Source organism: Marmota monax, unplaced genomic scaffold, assembly GCF_021218885.2.
Source record: "Marmota monax isolate L192 unplaced genomic scaffold, Marmota_monax_Labrador192_F-V1.1 WCK01_AAM20220418_F8-fsc00003, whole genome shotgun sequence".
In the NCBI taxonomy this organism is placed as follows: domain Eukaryota; kingdom Metazoa; phylum Chordata; class Mammalia; order Rodentia; family Sciuridae; genus Marmota; species Marmota monax.
In genome coordinates, this window is record NW_026694084.1 from 7,231,775 (window position 1) to 7,251,960 (window position 20,186).

General features: G+C 45.9%; 2 protein-coding genes across 2 annotated transcripts in view; one reads left to right on the forward strand and one right to left on the reverse strand.

Moving 5' to 3' along the window:
* Stk3 (serine/threonine kinase 3) overlaps window positions 1-20,186 on the reverse strand; it is a 370,473-nt gene that overhangs the window by 11,096 nt on the left and 339,191 nt on the right. The window lies entirely within an intron of this gene.
* Window positions 1,557-16,805, forward strand: Kcns2 (potassium voltage-gated channel modifier subfamily S member 2). The gene is made up of 2 exons (XM_058585631.1): window positions 1,557-1,960; window positions 2,591-16,805. The coding sequence occupies exon 2, from the start codon at window positions 2,634-2,636 to the stop codon at window positions 4,065-4,067; it is 1,434 nt and encodes a 477-aa protein (XP_058441614.1). The 5' UTR covers window positions 1,557-1,960; window positions 2,591-2,633; the 3' UTR covers window positions 4,068-16,805.

Below are 20,186 nucleotides of genomic sequence, written 5' to 3' on the forward strand. Positions count from 1 at the left end.
GGTGTGGGAGGGGATTGAAAAGAGTGAAAGAAGCAGCAACCCAGTGATTACACATGCACAAAAACACGCACCCTCTGCAAAGGCTGGCACACTATTAGCAGCACTCCTGTGGGGATGGAGCCCAGAGGCCTCTGGATTGCAGCCCAGCCAGGTGTCGGAGAGCACAAGTGTTAGATGGAGCAGACTTAGACAGAGAATAAGGTGAAAATATGCCCAAACAGATTCTGATAGAAATAGACACAAAGACCCCAAATGCCATATCTCTCTCTCTCTCTCTCTCTCTCTCTCTCTCTCTCTATATATATATATATATATATATATATATATATAGTCTCTAACACACACACACACACACTCAAAGGCAAGCGGTTGGCACAGGTGATGGGTCAGGCTTGCATCCAGGAGTCCCCACATGACGCCAGATCAAGGATTCTCCCAAAGCACTCTACTGCTACACAGAGTGGAGAGGGATGGCATTGCCACAGCTGTGTTAAGAGGATGTGCTTCTCACTGTGGCTGTGGTGGCTGGCCTATGAATCCAGGCACCCTACGAGGGCTGTTCCAGGATTTCTGACCATGACATGTAGACGCAATCTCCCTGTTAAGTTTGCACACTTCACAGTGCTCCAGTTGTTGCAAATGGGGACCATGGAAAAGGCTGAGAGACCAAAGGGAAGGGACTCACAGGGACTTCAGGTCCATTTCTCACCTCAGCTCATCAGGAGAGCTTTAAGGACAATCCTAGGACACCAGGAACTCAGATCTGGGGCACAAGTCTTGTGAATGGGGACACAGATACTTAGCACATCTATGCTGGATTCAGACACTGCACCCAGCACACAGTCCCACATTATATACACACATCACACACAAGTCCGGATTCTGCCTGTACTGACACTGCACACATCTCCCCACCCATCAGAGGAACTATTTCACTGTCTGGAAATTCCTACTGTTCTCAGATCACACACATGCACACACACATGTACTCCCCTACAGCCCACACACCATACTAGCCTGTACACACACGGCGCCCACTCAGAGTTCCCAAACAGAACTCCATGACTCCCTCCCACACTGAGGGGCCCTGCGCCCCTGCCGTACCCTCTCCCAAACCCTCTGGCAAGCTAAGCCAAGCTCAACCTTAGGCTTCCCTGACCTCTTTCTCTTCCATCCAGCTTCAGTTTCCCAACAACCCCAGATTCAGGCTTGGGGAAACTTTTCTTCAGTTCCCTAAACTGGAAAACCCGGAGATTTCTGGTTCTGCCCTAATCCTTGGACACGCACAAGTCATGGATCTCCTGACAGACCCAGCAGGGCAAGGTCACCGAAGGCAACCCTCTGTCTGCGACCTGGGGGTGATGGCAACAGCAGCTGTCATCGGAGGATGTGTCGAGGATAGGGAAAGGTGTCGGCCCGGCGCTGAGCTGGGGACACAAGGAAGGTCGCAGTGACGCGCCCGAGGAGCGCAGAGAATCTGCTGCTGCTGCTGCCGCTGCTGCTGCATCTTCAGAGTCTGGGGCGACAGCCGCGCCCCCAGCTGAGGCGCGCGGAGCTGTCCGTTCAGCACCACCGCGCCGCGCCCCAGCGCAGGGACCGCGCCAAAGCGCACCAGCTCAGCTCCCGCTCCTGCTCCGCGGGCGCCTGAGGCGTGGGTTCCTGCCTCTCTCGGAGGGTGAGGGGCGCGCGGATCCGGAGACGGGGGCTCCAGAGCGTTGGGGCCACGCAGCCACCTGTGAGCCTCCCGCAACTGCGGACGACGGCAGAGTGCAGGGCCGGAGACTGGAGGAAACGCTGGGTGGACCCCGCCCGCTGGCCCGCCGGGCGCACACACAGGCGCACACACACTCGCACCCGCGCGCACACGCACAGCCAGCCGGCAGCGGACACCGCTGAGATGCTCGCTAGCAGGTCGTGCAAGTTTCCCGCCGGCCTCGGCCGCGGGCGCCGATGCTCCCAGGTAAGTGCTTCCAGAACGCGCAGGGCGAGCCCGGGCAGCTCCGCTGGGTTAAGGCGCAGCGCACGCGGCCCCGGGGCACCGCGCCAGGAGGGCGGGGGAAGCCAGGGAGGGAACATGCAAAAGGGGCTCTAGTCGTGGGGGCTGAACACAGGGGACGCCGAGCTGTCCCCCTTTCTCCCGGCCCAGGAGAATAGAGCGGTAAATTTCCCCGCCCCCTCCCAAATCTACGTGTCCCCCTTCTCGGCCCAGCCCTGCGGGTGCGTATCTCAGCTGTGGTCCCGCCTGTTTGCGGCGCGCGGGCGGGGGCGTCTTCTCCGCCTGCCTACCGGCAAGGTCAGCTCTCAACCCCCTGGGCTCTCAGAGCCGCTGGGGCGCGACCCTGGCACGAGAAAAGCGATGCCAAGACCCCTGGTTTGGGAGTGGAGGCGCTGCCATACTAGTACATAGACCCCTGCCTTTCCTTGGGAGAAGGCCAACCCCCACAGAGCTGTTCCCCCACCTCAGTGCCCTTCAGCACTCAGAGACCCGCTTGGAGAGTACTGGGCCCGCAGGTATCCCTGCGGAGAAGGAGAAGGGCGCAGGGGCGGGGAGCGCCGGGCGCTCACGCTGTTCGGTTCCCTGGGCTTTCAGGTGTAGCGCCCCCGCGCGGCGCGGGCTGCAGGGCATCTCCAGCATGACCGGCCAGAGCCTGTGGGACCTGTCGGAGGCCAACGTCGAGGATGGGGAGATCCGCATCAATGTGGGCGGCTTCAAGAGACGGCTGCGCTCGCACACGCTGCTGCGCTTCCCGGAGACGCGCCTGGGCCGCCTACTGCTCTGCCACTCGCGCGAGGCCATTCTGGAGCTCTGCGATGACTACGACGATGTCCAGCGTGAGTTTTATTTCGACCGCAACCCCGAACTCTTCCCTTACGTGTTGCATTTCTACCACACCGGCAAACTTCACGTCATGGCCGAGCTGTGCGTCTTCTCCTTCAGCCAGGAGATTGAATACTGGGGCATCAACGAGTTCTTCATCGACTCCTGTTGCAGCTACAGCTATCACGGTCGCAAAGTGGAACCTGAGCAGGAGAAGTGGGACGAGCAGAGTGACCAGGAAAGCACCACATCCTCCTTTGATGAGATCCTGGCCTTCTACAACGACGCCTCCAAGTTCGATGGGCAGCCCCTGGGCAACTTCCGTAGGCAGCTATGGCTGGCGCTGGACAACCCTGGCTACTCAGTACTGAGTAGGGTCTTTAGCATCCTGTCCATCCTGGTGGTGTTGGGGTCCATCATCACCATGTGCCTCAATAGCCTACCAGATTTCCAAATCCCCGATGGCCAAGGCAATCCTGGTGAGGACCCCAGATTTGAAATTGTGGAGCACTTTGGCATTGCCTGGTTCACATTTGAGCTTGTGGCCAGGTTTGCTGTGGCCCCCGATTTCCTCAAGTTCTTCAAGAATGCTCTAAACCTTATTGACCTCATGTCCATTGTCCCATTTTACATTACTCTAGTGGTGAACCTGGTGGTGGAAAGTACACCTACTTTGGCCAACTTGGGCAGGGTGGCCCAGGTCCTGAGGCTGATGCGGATCTTCCGCATCTTAAAGCTTGCTAGACACTCCACTGGCCTCCGCTCTCTGGGGGCCACCTTGAAATACAGCTACAAAGAAGTAGGGCTGCTCTTGCTGTACCTCTCTGTGGGAATTTCCATCTTCTCTGTGGTGGCCTACACTATTGAAAAGGAGGAGAATGAGGGCCTGGCCACCATCCCTGCCTGCTGGTGGTGGGCTACAGTCAGTATGACCACAGTGGGTTATGGGGATGTGGTCCCAGGGACCACAGCAGGGAAGCTGACTGCCTCTGCCTGCATCTTGGCAGGTATCCTTGTGGTAGTACTGCCCATCACCTTGATCTTCAATAAGTTCTCCCACTTTTATCGCCGCCAAAAGCAACTTGAGAGTGCCATGCGCAGCTGTGACTTTGGAGATGGAATGAAGGAGGTCCCTTCTGTCAATTTAAGGGACTATTATGCCCATAAAGTTAAATCCCTCATGGCGAGCCTGACGAACATGAGCAGGAGTTCACCAAGTGAACTGAGTTTAAATGATTCCCTACATTAGCTGGGAGGACTTGCTATCCTCAAACCCACATTGCTGAGCTGCCTCTTGTGCTTCTGGCACAGTACAGGCACCTTAAGGTTGTGGCGTAAGGAGTCTGCGCAACCCCAGAGGGGACAGATGCATGGGATATGCATCCCCGGTTGCTTTTGCAGTGTTTAGAATCATTTTTAGAGGGTGGTGTGTCTGACACCATGCCTTTGCACCTTTCAACGAAATGACACTCACTGGTCTTTGCATCGTGGGCATAAAATGTTCATCTTTCTGCCAGATGAGTACCCAGAATGCCAATTTCTCTGTCCACCATGTACACTATTCTAGTGCTTGTGCCCTGGTATTATGTGTGAGTTCTTTGTGTTCCTGTTTCTGAGATTGTTGTGTGAGTTCTATACAAAAAGTCCCCTCAAATCTGTCCAGTGGAAACGTATCTATCTATGAGGTCAGCAAGGATATCATGAGATTTTGCTCACAGTCATGTGAAAAAAACCTCAGTTGTTTATCCCTTGCTTTCATTTAGTTTTAATACCAAATCAAAGAGAATGCAAAGTTAAGCACACAGGACCAATGCAAGCCTGTGAGTTGTTTTTCTAAATATCTGTAGCTCTGTGGCTTGCATGGGTGTACCAAACATTTTTAGAAAGATATATACTGATGTTTGTCTTGTAAATGTCACTCTTTGGAGAATGTTACTGTTAAACATGTAGTGAAGATAAGTTTATTTTTCCCAAAGAAGACATACATTAGGGACAGGGACTTCAGCTGAACATAGGCCAATTCCCAGGATGCTTAAATCTGAGTCCGAGAGTCCATGCAATCTAAGCTCTATCATTCATGGCTAGGCCTCCCTCTTTCCTAGGGTGATCATAGAGACATTTATTTCTGGCTGAGGTAGGTTCCTGGTCTAAGCCATTTGACCAAAGTTTGCTGTGTCTTAGATATTAGCATGTTTTTGAAATATTTAATTTTTAAGACATTTAAGAATTAGGTTATGTTGTCTTTCTCAGCCTAGAAGAGGCTTACTGTCGTATTGTCTCCCCGAGGGGAACATTACTAGGTTGCTAGCAAGAGCAGTAGCTTAAATACTTTTGTTGACTGCTCTAAAAGCTCATAAAATAAGAGCCCTTTTAATTCCAAGCAGAATTTGCCCAGATAGTTTTGCTTCTAGGATATAGTACATTGCATTTGATGTTAAGGTTGCCCTGAATTCCTGCCATGACATGGTGATATAGAAGTGTATACTCAAAATTTAGATGGGCATGAAGACAGTGTGGCTTACCCAGGATGGAAACACTAAAGTTTTATTTCCATTCCAATTGCCATTTATTGGGAGAGGGTGGGTAGAGGCCAGGCAAAAGCTATAAATCAAAAAATTTCTACTTCATAAAATGTCATAAATAATTGTAAACTTCTTGAATAGCATAAGGCTATTTAAAAGACCTTTAAACTGCTAAGCTTGTATTGTAGGGAGACTATCATTTTCTTCTCCAAAACGCCCTACCTCCTCTTTAGTTAACCAGCACATGACATTGAGAAGGGGAACCTGGCCCCTTTGTAAGATAATCCTTTTCTGTCATCTTCTAGGTAATCTAATGGTTTTCCAGGTGGCTTTCGTTATAGTTCAGTCTTCTGCAAGACTGTAGAATCCAGGAATCTAAGCAGGAAGTTAGGCAGGCTTTTATCCAAAGCTTGGGCCTCCCCTTATGAGGTCCATTTTGTGTTTTAGTAGGTTGAGGATAATCCATACTTCACAAGAGTGTGGAAAGGATATTCTCAAAGGTCTTTGTGTACTTGTAGTTGCCATAGCTACTGCAGTGTGGGCGATTTGTTGGTTGAATACATAGGCCAGTTATGCCCTTGAGCCTCCAGTTCAAATCCTTCCATCAGACTGAAGTCTCATGGTGGGGGCTTGGGGGAGAGGTGGCCATGTGCAGATGTGCCTATGTGCACAGAGTGCCTATGTGCAGATGTATATACGTTTCTTAGAAGCATCAGGAAAGGGGAGATGACTTAAAGACAACAGACCAGTGAGTCAGAAGAGCAGGGTTATTTTTTCAGATTTTACACATGGAATTTTTGGCTTTGGATGTTGTTTTCCAGTCCTGGGGGGCAGAAAATTTACAAAATCATCCCAGCTGCACTGCAGGCAGGTGATGGTACAAACTTATGAGTACTGTCACAAGTATGTCAGGGTTGATGGTATCGGGTCACTGAGTGTGGTATCCATGGTCACTGACCATAAAGCTGTGCAAAGTGGAAACAAGGAAGGAGGCAGAATAACTCAGTCACTCTCCTGAGGATCTTTCCAAACAAGCAGTTTTACCACCAAAAGAGATAGAGAGAGAGAGAGAGAGAGAGAGAGAGAGAGAGAGAGAGAGAGAGAGAGTTTTACCACCCTTAGTGGTTACCTTTGCAGATATGAAAAGCTGGAAAACTTGACTTTTCTTTTTGGTAATGACTTGCATTTATCTGGTGCCTTTCTTTGGGGGAATCCCAAAATGCTTTAGAGACTGTGTTTTTAACATCTCTTGTACATACATATATATATATATATACACACACACACATATATACTTGTAAAAATATTCCTTTGCCTACTGGGATCTTCAGTCACTTTTCAGCTTAAGAATATCTCAATAGTATTAAGTTTTCCAAATAGTGGTTTCAAATAACTGAGAGATAAGAACTCAGATGGCTTGAACACTGCAGTGAATTCCCACAATAGATGGAGACTAAACTATGACCAGGGAACCCTCCCCTCCCCCAAGGTCCCATTGAAATGAGCTGTCTCAGAGACAAGGTGTTTGATTGACCTTGCTAGATAACTCGGCCTCTTTGTAGCAATTTCTTCTGGTCCCAGAAACTAATCAGGGAGGTTAATTTTCTGCACCACTCTTAGCAAGCATGAGATGACATGTTTGGCCACAAAGCTATCAAACTGATCTGTAAACCTTCTTTAGGACAAAGTAGAAATGCTATGACTCATTTCCAGCTGTTGGCTTGAGAGCGGCATCACTTCCACCATTTGAAGATGGTTCTTTTCAAAGAACATTGGGACAAATATTTGGGCCAGGGTTTTCTCACAATATATGGGACAAGCTTTTTGAAAGGCCTAGGTTGGGAAGTGATACACATTTATTGCATGAATGCACATTGGTCATAGGTTTGTGTTTTCCACCAAATCCCCATGTTTTCTGGGTTTGCTGTTGAGGAGGGGCATGTTGTAATGCCAAGCTGATTTGTAGCTCATCAGGTAGTAATTGGTATTTAATATTTGGATTTGTTATTTCTACTTATCTTAGTACTCAAATAATGGAACCACCTGCTAATTCTTGCCTCGTTTCCAAGAAAATGATTTGTTATGCACTTTGGGATAGCAGCGGTCTATATGGGCTGTGCAGTGTCTACTTGAAGGCTTAACTGGTATTTCTTGTATGTTTTAACAGCATGACTTGTTACAGAGTTGTAATTTTAAATATTGAGAACGCTGTATTTGCAATGTCAGTTTTAACACTCATTAACACACTACTGTGCAAGCATCGAGGCGGGCTCTGCTCAACCATTATGTCTGATTGCTACACTTCAGTTTCTGCGCCTCGACTTGGGAATCAGGAGAGTGGCCAACACACTCAGGACTCCAGGCTTGCAAAGAATGCAGATTAAATAGGAAAGTGTTTATGCTTCCTTGAGGCCCTTCTCTTACATATGGAGTGGCAAACACAGCTGGGGACTGGATTTCCTGTAGAAACCTGGGTTTTTTCCAGCAATGATTGGGAATGGTTGGTTGTCTGTCCTTCAGGCAGATAGTGGTATGGTCCCTTTCTTTCCAGGATCAAGAGCCACTAGAGTGCTTGGCAGAAGGAATGGTCATGTATTCTTGGAGTCCTAGTAAACCAGAGGTGCCTGCAGGATTCCCCCTGCACTGTCCTGCTCGGTACCTTTGCTGGCAGCTCTGCCATCCTGGGTACCACTCTTCCTGCTACTGAAGTAGCTCCTGGTGGTAAATTGGGTACTGGGTAACCATAGTTTCTTGCCTTGTTAGGTGTAAATACTGGTGGGAATTCCTGGAGCCAGCTCTCAGCTCTACTTACCCAGAACTTAAGAATCTGAGCCTTACTGAAGGCTGCAGGGAACCCAGAGGAAGGGTGCTGGGCTGACTGGCCTCCATAACTATTTGCCTCTCTGAGCCTCATGTTGCACAGCTGCAAAATTAAGAGATTGGATTAGATGGTCTTTATGTCCCTGCCCACTTGTTTGCTTAAATGTAAAAGCAGAATTTTGCATGCTTCCCTATGTTCTCATGACAGCAGTGAGCAGTTTCTGATGTATCTAACTTATTTTTAAGCAGAGCAGAGGGACTGCTTACAAACAACCTCCTATTTGGCATCATTTTTCTCTTCAGCAGGCAGCCACAATAGAAGACAGTTTTAGGGACAACCGTATCAGAGAAATGCTTGGGCTGATTCTGTTCCAAGTGAATAGAGTTTTAAAAATCATCAGCAATTGTCTCCTTTGGGCTTTATATTATTTACACCTAATCTGAATTCCTGCTATTAAATATCATCAGGCAGAGAAGAAAATCATGCCGATCCCATTTGGTTTTAGGGCTAACTGCTCACTTTTGTTTGTCACTCTGTGATGCCTGGCAGAATCCCCATTCCCATAAGATTCTTGGGTTGCACCAGTCCCCTAAGTGTACAGGGCAGAAGACTATCCCTATCCCACACTTAACTCACACTGCTGAGCAGGGGAATCCACAGCGTCCTCTGCCTAAGCCAAGGCTGAGAAAGGACACGTGGGTACATGTGCAGCACTGAGAAGGTTCTGGAACCTTACCATAACCGTTGCATCTCCATCAAGTGGATGTGTTTCATCACCTCCCTCTAGCAGGGGTATAAACAGATGTGAGGGTTATTTTGGGGCCATGAGGCCTTGCATCTTAAAAGGAGAAGCAAACACCTCCTCTAGAAGGAAGAGCTTAAGCACAGCACTCACGTGGTTATTGTGTCCTTTTCTTTACAGGAGAACTTTTAACTAGCACTTCAGGCCAAGGACTTGACATGGGTGTCACATCCCATTGATAACTGCAGATCTGAAAAGTTGCCATGCTTTCCTCCTCCTGTGACCTCATTTATCACTAACACTGTCCTCCTGGCTAGATTCTCCCAAGCAGATGACTAGGTCAGCAGCTGACAAGCTGATGCAATTGGAAAGACAGATACAAGCCCAGCCTCAAAGACCTGGCTGAGGGGCAAGAGGCAGGGCGAGGGAGAGAGGGCAGGCATGCCTTGGAGCTGGTGTAAGTTCCTACTGAAGGAAAAGGGGATAGGAAGGAGCCAGGAAAAGGAGGGAGTGGAGAAAAAAATACAGGAGAGAGTGAAAAAGAGAAAAGGCAGAGAAGAGAGAAGGGCAAGAGCAGAGAGTAAGTCAGGGAGAGGCAATTTTAATGATGTTCTTTTAGGCCTTCTTTCAAATTTATTGTGTTTCCAGTGAACACAGGCCCCCATGGCTTCCTGCGAGGTAACAACTGCTGGATCACTCTCCCCTTCTCCTCCAAGAGCCTCTCCTCTCCTCCCACCTAGCCTAAGGTTTCCATGGAATAGAGGCCATGGAGAATACTGAACACATTTTGGGTGAAGAGGGTTGTAAGGACACATGGAGAGGAGGGGTGGCTCTCTGTGAAGATGGGACTCTGGACTCTGAACAGGGAGGGAGCCGGGTGTTGGTCAGACAGAGGATGAAGGTGGGAGTCAAGGATGGCGAGATGGAGGGCAGAGAACAGGAGGAGAGCTCATGGTCCCTCCATGAGCAGGGACCACCACAAACCAAAGCCACAAAGGCAGAAGCAGCCCAGCACATAGGAGAAACATCCAAGTCAGTGTGGCTGAAAAGAAGCCTGAACAAAACCATCTAAAATGCTTGAGCTGCATTCTTTTGTCACTGGGTGGGACCTCCTGACTAGATTTATGATAATAGAATGTGACTGGCAGCAGCTTGGTAGCGTAGGAAGGAGCCTAACCCTCCTTGAGGTCACGGCCTTAGTGCAGGCCAGATTCAAAGGGAGAGAGGTGGGGAGGAAGGTGCAGGCAGGTTGACCAGCAGGCCTGCATCAGGACAGGGTGATGGGGGCAGACAGAGGGACAGGAAGGGCAGCTTCTGGGTTCGGGCTGGATTGGTAGCTGGGTGGATGATGGTGTGGAGAGGCGAAGGGAAATCTTAGATCCCTCCTTGAACCTGCAAGAAGCACAGATGGAGGTGTGGGGTGAGCAGACGGAGGCCTGGATGAGTCATTGGCTTAGAGATGGAAGCTGAGGCCACGGGAGCAGGACAGGGGCAAAAACAAGAAAGAAAAGCACCCATTTCAGAAGACAGGTATTTGAGGGACAGCCAGAGGAAGAGTGGGCCCCAAGACCTGCACAGCCTTCCTTTCCCAGAGAAGCGCCAGTGTGGGTGATCACCACGGGGGCCTGGGCTTTCCTCTTCAGCCATTTCCTTATTTTATCTCTGTGATTGGCTTCTGTTCCTGCCTCTCCTGCAAAACTGCTCTCTTTGATGGTCAGTGCTTCCCTAATAGATAAGTGCAGTCGCCTGTCCTCGGTTCTCAGTTCCCAAATTCTTTAACCACATAGGTGAATCTCTAAGTTCTCTCTCACCCCCTTCTCTGATTTTTGGGCCCCGCACGCTGTTGGCTCTACTGGTTTTTCATTCTCCTCTTGACTTTCTCCATCCCCCACAGTTCTGTCACACAGCCTGCAGTGTTCTTCAGCCACACCCAAACTCTGCTAGGATGTGAATGAAGCCCACCTCTCCTCCTGGCCCCATCTCACTCCTGGGCCCCTTGCCTGAGTTACCTATGTGTATTTGGAAGTCACCAGGGTAACGTGGGACTTACCACCTTCATTCCAAACTGTCTCCTGACTTCTTCCTCACTTCTGTTAATGGGACCACAGTGCTCCCAGCCACTTAGGGTAAAATTTCTGTCATTTTTAACTCTCCCCCATCCCCCATTTATTTAGCCTTTTTTTTTCTGCCACAGCAGTCATTTGCCAACAGCTGCCTAACTGCCCAGTACCATACTAGATTTGAGGGAAGTAAATGGAAGGATGTTATTCACGGTCATTAAGCAATATAGACTTTAGAGTCACTTGGCATCAAAATCATCTGGGGAGCTTTCAGCAAAGTCAATCTCTGGATATCACCCATCTATAAAATCAAACTCTTGTGTGGGAGCAGAAATCTGTAGTTAAAAAGCAGTCAGGTGCTGGGGATCAGAGCCAGGGTCTCATGCATGCTAGGCAATCACTCTTCCACTGAGCTACATCCCCAAATATCCCAGGTGATTTTTCTTTTGTTTTTTAGTTAGGATCTCACTAAGTTGCTGAGGCTGGCCTTGAAATTTTGGTCCTCCTGACTCAGCCTTGGAATCATTTGGGATTAATTTAGGATTACCTGCATGAACCTGCACCACAACTGGACAAGGTGATTTTGAAGCAGGTGGTTTTCAGACCATGCCTGGAGAAATGCCATCTAGGGGTGCCCCTTCACTGTCCGGGCAGTTTCCCTCATTCCCATACACACTGGGCTTCAGGTCTGACCAATGATTTCATCAGAGCACTGCCGCACCTGGGCCCATGGTATCCATTCTAAAGACTCTCCCTAGGCTTCAATCCTTATTAACTTGTGTTTTGTAAATTCCCCACAGACTCATGTCTAGGTCTGCCCCAACTGATTCTTCCTTTATTACATCGTTTACCAACCCCAGAGTTTATCTTTCCCCTTTCAGCATCTTAGACCTACTGGTGACTTCTTTGGCCACTACTGGTGTTTATGTTAAATACAACCACAGATATGAAGGGTTAGGAATGAAAAAGTGGAAAATCCACATGGGCCCATTAAAGGCCTAAGACAGAGAAAAGGGCCTATTTAGGAAGGAGGTGCCTTTCAATGGGGCAACAGGGGCAGGCCACAGAGTTATGAGAGGTTTGTAGCAAGGGACACACAAAGTTGACAGCCCAAAGGGTCTGGTAATATGAATGTTAGATGATCAGAATCCTCACCCCTTCATGGGTGGCCAGTTCTGAATCCCAGACTGACAATCTCTCAAAGGGATGTGGGCTGTCCAGAGGTCCCTGAACACCTAGGAATGTGGCCTGAGCAGACTGACTGGGTGATGTGGCAGAAACAGAATTGGGGTTCTTGGGGAGGGTTTTTGCACTCAAAACTCTTTTCATCGCCTACATCTCCAGACATTTAAAGAATTCTGAGCTATTTTCAGACCTACTATGAAAAGAACCGAGGTGTCAGCAGTCAGACACCCGTCTAACTGTTTCCTAAGAGTGGAGCTGGCACGACTCACTTTTGATCTGTCAGCCTTCTATCGACTTTTCTGGCAAACTTTGTGAGTCTGTCAGGGCTGACTCTACAGGGAGCAGCTGAATTGTAATCCAGTGTGTTCAGGGTCAGTTATTACAAAGGTCACCCTCATGGGGATGTATTCTGCATTTCTTTTTGTGGAAAATGTGGGAGGAGAGGAGGGAAACAACCGTGCAGAGAAACCAGGGTGTCCCTGGGCTTTCCCTCTGGCTCCTACAGAGAAGCCAAGCAGCTTTCTTTATGTCTTCCTTGGATTTGAGGACTGCTTTTAAAATAAGGAGCTGGTGGGAACAAACAGAGCTCCAGAAGTAAACCAATTCTACTCTGGCCTTCACTCTGCCCAGGAACTTGAGAGCCAATGAGTTGAGGCTCAGAAGGAGGATGGTGATGTTCTATGTGCAGCATTTAAATATATTGCTATGTAATTTTCCAATTATAAAGCATGAGCTCACTGATTATTCAATAACTTCCCTATTTTTTAAAAACCTGTGTGTGTGTGTGTGTGTGTGTGTGTGTTTAAAGCCCTCTTATGATTAAAAAAAAAAATTCCAGCCAACCCAAAATCTCTTGACCTTCACATTTGCCTGGGCTTCTCTGCCTTCAGTGGAATATGCAAACGTGTGTCAAAGCTTTAGAACTAGCAAGACTTTTCTGAGTCTGAGGGACTGGTTTGTGCTGATATTTCAGGGAAGAGTTTGATGCTTGAAAACTGGAATGTGCAGATGTCACATATTCAATGAGACTGGAGCACAGGCCTCAGCAACACTGCCTGCAGAGCAACCAAGAGGCAGAACTACTTCAAACAAGAGCCATTGTTTACTGGGTGCAAAGCCATTGGCCACACCCTGTACAAAGATGCAATGGGAATGACTATCCCCTGACACCCCGGGCCCCCAGCCTCCAATGGGAGCCATTGGGTGAAAAGGCACCTCAGATGGCCTTTCAGGAGCAGGTTTAATATGTCACAGAAGGATACGTGCCCGTGTTTGTGTGTGTGCACATGCCTGAGAGTCTCTGTGCATGTATGTGTCTGTATTGGTCTCTGTGTGTGTCTATGTGCCCGTGTGTTTCTATCTGTGTAGCCACACACATGTGCTCGATTGCTTTGTGTGTATCTGTGTGTGTGTCTTTGTATGTATGTACTTATATGTGTGTCTCAGTGTCTATGTGAATCACTGTGTTTGTCCATGTGCCAAGCTATATGTTTGAATCCATTTGTGCCTTTGTGTGTGAACATGGGGGTGACAGGAGACAGGGCAGCCATACCCTTTGGGAGAAGGGGGTGGAAACAGCTGTTCTCCGGGGCTCCCGTGAGACGTTACTTCCATGGAGAGGCTTCCTCTGAGCCAACAGAATTTAAACTACATTTTCTGCCACCCAGTGTCTCTCCCTTATGTTGTCTTATGGCATCGGCTCCTTTTCTTTCTTAGGCATTATAGTAATTTTTCATTTGTGTTAGTGGGTAATGTCTGTCATCCCCACTGGTCTGGAAGCTACTTGAGTGCAGAAATGTTTATCTCCAGTGCCCAGGACAGTGCCTGGCACAGAGTAAATGCTGACAAATGACAAAGGAACCAAGGACAGGGGGCTGTCTCATTGCTATGACCCTGGGTAAATTGCATGGCCCTGGGGAGCCAATTTAACCCGCAGCACAGCTGAAGCGAGGGTGGGGAGGCCTCTGTAAAAAGTTTGCACTGCACTGACATTTTTAGCAAACCTTCCCTGCTGGAGACCTGTGATATGCTGGTCAAGCAATGCCACCAACAATGAGATGGCAAGGAACAGCCTTCCTATGAGACCCAATTCCAAATGAGCACTGGGACTGAGGAAGTCTTGCCAGATGTTCCCATTGGGTAATGACTAATGTGGGAGCCAGTTTACAGGTGAATCATGTCAAAAGGAATATACGCACCTAATTCCTTTGGGGCAGGGTCCAGCAGAGAGTGTCCATGTTGTCAGGCTTTAGAGCAGAGGTCACTAGATGTGCCCATAGTTGGAATGGTAAGTATCACTTGTGCTGGTTAGAGAAACAGTCTTAACATTAATTAATATTTCATTGCTTGTCTTCCAGAAAAACAAAACACAAAAACCAAATGTGAGCCCTTTATTTAAAGGTCTCCTCTTTGTGACAAGCTAAGCAGAATGTGGTCTGCATACTGATTTGGTCCTGCAGTTTGCTGGCTGGAACTCCAATCCAGCTGGTAGGGCATGTGCTGGTGCGGGAAGAGCAACTTACAGTGTGCACAAGTCCCCCCTGCGCTGGCTGTGAGATGTGAGGCAAGACAGGCACCACTCTGGCCTTCACTGAGGCGGTAACGCAGAGCTAGGGCTTATAGGGGGAGCAGGGTCATCAGAGGGAAGAGCCCTGTCAGATTCCTAAGAACAGGACCAGACAGGACCAGGGACAGCTGCTGCCAGCTTCAAACTCCACTGGGACAAGCTACACCAAACTGAAGGCTGAGAGAGGGCTTGGGAGGCTGCTGGGAGGGTGGATGGTGGGGCCTTGGGGTGATGGAAGGAATCTAGACCTTGCAAATGTAGGAGGCACAGCCAGAGGCCGAGAGCCCCAGGCATAGGCTGTTGGGAGGCGGTTATAGTTTCTAGACTGGCAGTCTTCAGGCAAATTTATTCTATTTCAGTTTTTTGAAATTTATTTTCTTTTAATTTATTTTTCTAAATTTTTTTAAAATATATTTTTTAGCTATAGATGGACACAATATCTTTATTTTTATTTGTTCATTTTTATGCCGTGCTGGGGACCAAACTCAGGGCCTTATGCATGCGAGGCAAGCGCTCTACCACTGAGGTACAACCCCAGCCCCTCTAAATTTTAATTGTGATAAAATATATATAACATAAAATTTACCACTTTGAGTGCACAATTCAGTGGCGTTAAGTCTATTCATATCGTTGGGCAACCATATTCACTGTCTCTTGACTTTTTTATTATCCCAAATTAAAACTCTGCATTCTTTAAACCACATAACCCCATCCTGCCCATATTTTGTTTATGTGTATGTGTGTGTGTGTGTGCACACACGCGTACAGTGTAAAAACCTCGCAGAAATTTTCATTAAAATTCTAGGTCAGATATTTACTAGCCGCATGAATTTGGTTAAGTAATACCATCTTTAAAGCATCTGTCTTCTTAGGTCAAGTATATAGATGATAATGTCATGTTAATAGTTAATATTCACTAACTACTATTTCAAGAGCTTCCCATGTGTTAACTTTTTTACCATATCTATAAAATAGGTCCTATTATTATTCCCTGTGGTAGATGAGTAATCTGAAGCATAGAGAGTAACTAGCCCAATGTCACACATAACATGTACCTTATAGGAAGGACCGTTGTAAAGAAAGTGACAGGCATGGAGCTGGTTCTTAGACCTGAGGTTCCCATTGCCCTTTCCAGGAATCCTTACTGGGAATGGTGTACACAGTCTATGTAATAAGAGTTTTTGTTTTTTTTTTCTGTCAGGCAATGCATTTATAGTCATTGTTTCATTTTAGCCTTTGACCCAGTACTAGGATGTAGATATTTTAAATGTAGTTTTAAGGTACAGTAATTTACAAGTAATAGTTGAATGCATTTGTTATTAAAAATTAAAATCTACATAAAAAATTTACTCAAAACACACATGGTCACCACCCTTCAATATCTGTCCCCTACTTCGAATAACTGCTATTGCTGCATTGGTGTACGTCCTTCCAGAGTTTTTCTACAAATTTACATATCTCTATACCTGGAGAATGGGGAAGTGGTTTTGTGGGTGGCTTTATTCTGGAAACTTCTTAACATTTTTCAGAAATTTTCCATAACTTTTTATAAAGACCATCCTCATTCTTTTCGACTGCATTGTGTGGTTGTACTAGAGTTCATTTAAACACATCCCTCTGATGATCAATTAGATGCATAATAGCTTCATTTGGAGACTGAGTGCCTTGTCCATGCCACTGGGAAGTGGCAGAGCTGGGCTCCATCCCCCTTCTTTCTGTGTCCAAAGCTGAGCCATAACCACTAAAATGTAAATCAACACAATTAAAAGGGTTTTCTTTAAAGTCAGATGGAAAGTCAGTATTACCCTCCACATTTATTCGTTCGGCCCACACTTATTAAGAATCTGCCATGTGCCATTACAGATGTTGGGAATCTCTTGGCTTCAGCTTTGCCTCAAGCCTCTGGCCTGTTGTCAAATTTGTTGGCCATTCCTCTTGCTCTTTCCTTTCCCCAGAATTGGCACAGTTCTCATGCCTTCTCACCCACTGCTCTACCTGAAAAATTAAAGATATCTCTTCATTTTTGTTCATGTTTCTATATTATTGACTATAGAATTATAAGAACAAAAAGCAACCATCGCAGAGCCAAAGCCAAAGCCAAAAAAAAAAAAAAAGACTACATTCTCTTTTTCTTATTTTTGTGAAGCATCTGTGACACATCATTCTGCCTTGCATGAATCAGTCTAGACATGCTCTCCGAAGAATTCTAGAGAAGTGACCATTTTCACTCCACACAAACAGTAAAGAAGCTCACGTCTCTCCCTTTGGAGAGTGGGCCATATTCATCCAGGCTCTACAATGTGGTTGAATGCGGGGACACACCAACATGTGTCATCTAAACTTTCATGACCAATTAGACAATTATTTGTTCCAGGGCAAAATAAATGCTTCCTTAGGTTTCAGGAATGATCTGACTCAGGTTTGGGAAATGATACAAAGGACAATTTTTGCATTGTTAGACCCATTCTCATGGAAGCAGTTTGTTTTCAACATATTTCTTTGCCTGCACCTCTGTTCATTCATTCGTTTTCCCATTCACTCATCCTGCAAGTACTGAATGATATTGGAGACAGTGATGAGAAAAACAGACATGATTCATGCCTCATGGAGACACACAGGGCATTTATCACTTAAAAATTGGGTTTATAAGACTTTTAACCATTTCTCTAGATTCCAAATTTAAATCATGTTTCTTTTACCTGCAGTTCATTAGTATTCAATGAATATATGTTGGGGCCTGCACTGGTGCTCTGGAGATGAGAAAAAATGTGGGCACGGTCCTGACCCTCAGGTGGCTTATGGTTGGCAGGGCAGACAGGCTAAATAAATGCTATAACAACACGGAAGGTACAGTGACCCATATCTAGGCCTATGGGGAGATGTTCCCGAGCTGGACTGATAGAATGAGAGTTGGTCACTTCAAATTCAGGAGGGTGGGCAGGTGCTCTGGCAGACATGGGTACTGAGAGTATCCAGAGATGAGGAGAGAGAGGGAGGCAAGGTCCTGGTCATGGAGAGCCATGTTTGCTTTAATGAACTTTGTCTTGCAAGTGATGGAAATTCATGGCATTTTAGGGTGATAGTGCCAGCAGATGGTGGTGGGGTTTGATTTAGGTGCCAGGAGCAAAGATCAGTTAAAGGGTTGCTGCAATAATCCAGTCAGGAGACATTAAGGGCCTGGATAGAGGAGGGAGAACAGACAGGAGGACTCGGATTCAAGAACTATTTGGAAGCCTGAACTGGCGGAGAGATAGAATGGCGTAAGTGAAAGGCAATGAAGATTCAAAGTGGAATCCCAGGTTACTATCATTGGCCACTGGATGGATGACGGTGGTACCAATTGGACAGAAAATACAGGGCAAGAGTGTTTGGTCACATTGAAATTGAGGTATATGTGGAGCATTAAGAATGCCTGGCTGTGGAATTTTCAGAAGTCTACGCTGAAGGTAGCATACATATATGTTTACTGAATCTAACATGATGCCATTAGCACATATTAGAAACACAATAAAAGATAGACCTGCACAATTCACCCATGTATTTACTCTGAGAATATTGATAACTGAATACTGACTGGATTGAATATTGATGGTATGCTACCTAATGGTTGCCCTTAGAGAGCCACTTTCTATCTAGGTGCTAATAGTTGGGTTTTAAGCTTTTGTCTTTTGCTTTCTCAAATTCCAAGGTTTTTTATCTTTATGATTATGACAAAGATATAATATGTTCATTTTTTAGAGTTTATAATTCCATGGTTTTAAACATACTTACAGAGTTGTGCAGTCATCACCATAATCAATTTTAGAACATTTCATTACCCTAGAAAGAACTCTGTACCCATTATTTCATTCCTTTTTACTGCTGAACTATATTCCTTGTATGGATATACCACATTTTATTTTCTATTCATTGGTTGGTGGATGCTTTTATCTTATACATTATCACTATCCAATAGAAATATAATATGAACTACAAAAGTGAGCTATACCTATAATTTTAAATTTTCTGGTAGCCACATTTTTTTTTTTTTTAATTTTTTTTATTGGTTGTTCAAAACATTATAAAGCTCTTGACATATCATATTTCATACATTAGATTCCAGTTGGTTATGAACTCCCAATTTTACCCCAAATACAGATTGCAGAATCACATTGGTTACACATCCACATTTTTACATAATGCCCTATTAGTAACTGTTGTATTCTGCTACCTTTCCTATCCTCTACCATCCCCCCTCCCTCCCCTCCCATCTTCTCTCTCTACCCCATCCACTGTAATTCATATCTCTCCTTGTTTATTTTCCCATTCCCCTCACAACCTCTTATATGTAATTTTGTATTTTTAAAAAGTAAAAACAAACAGATGAAACTAATTTTTAATATTTTAACCTAACATATCTAAAATATTATTTCAATAGACAATACATATAAAAAACTGAGATATTTTACCTTTTTTTGTGCTAAATCTTTGAAATAAGAGTGTATTTTATACTCACAGCACCTCTCAGTTTGGACTGGTGACATTTCAAGTGCTAGTGGATTTCATGTTGGACACCACAGTTAGATAACAAACTCTTTTTGGTTTCCGTCTTCACTTTGGTTTTTAAGGAAGCTTTAGACTAAATTCACAGTAAAAAATTTTCATTAATGATTCAAATTTCTTTCCTACATTTGGTTTTTATTTATCTTTTCTCATTTGTCTTAATTTATGCTACTTTGTTATTGTTGATACATCTTTCTTTGTAAATTGCCTTAATTAAAAGTAGGGACTAGGGATTGTGCTTAAGCACTTAGGTAAGCCCTCTACAGCTAAGTGGTAAAGCAGCCTAGCATGCACAAGGTCCTGTGCCCAATCCCCAGCAAGGGAGTGGGGTGGAAAGTGGAAATTGCTGACAAAATGAGATGAACTTTTCCCTCAGGGCACATGGCTAGTGAACCATATTTGAAGAGCTGGACTTAAGCCTGTTTCCGCAGGTGCTCTGCCAGCCATCTGCCCACCTCTCTCCACTCTTTGCCCAACACTTAACCTCAGTAAGCCTCCGCAGATAACATTATTTCTAGATACTTATTAAATAATAGAAATGAGTATAGTTCAGTATGACTAGTACATCTTGGTACCATGGAATTGGTCAGCTATTACTTAGAATTAACTTATCTAGAAAATTATTTAAAGAGTTTCTTTTGGTGATGGGTACAGACTACATGGTTCTATAAATTCTCCTCACAAGTAGGACAGAGAGGGCAATATAAATCATCCTCAACACATTTTTCCTAAATGCTTTTACTGAGTAGTGAACTTTCTCAGACACTGAAAGGTACACTAAAGATTGTTTCTCATCTCTGCCTTTCTGTATGTCTTTTTCCCTTCTCCAAATACCCTTCTCCCTGTCCTTAAACCCAGTTTGAATAATTCTTAAGTGCAGCCTTTCTCACTGCCACTTGCTACCAGATTTGTTTATGTCTCTGTAAGCAC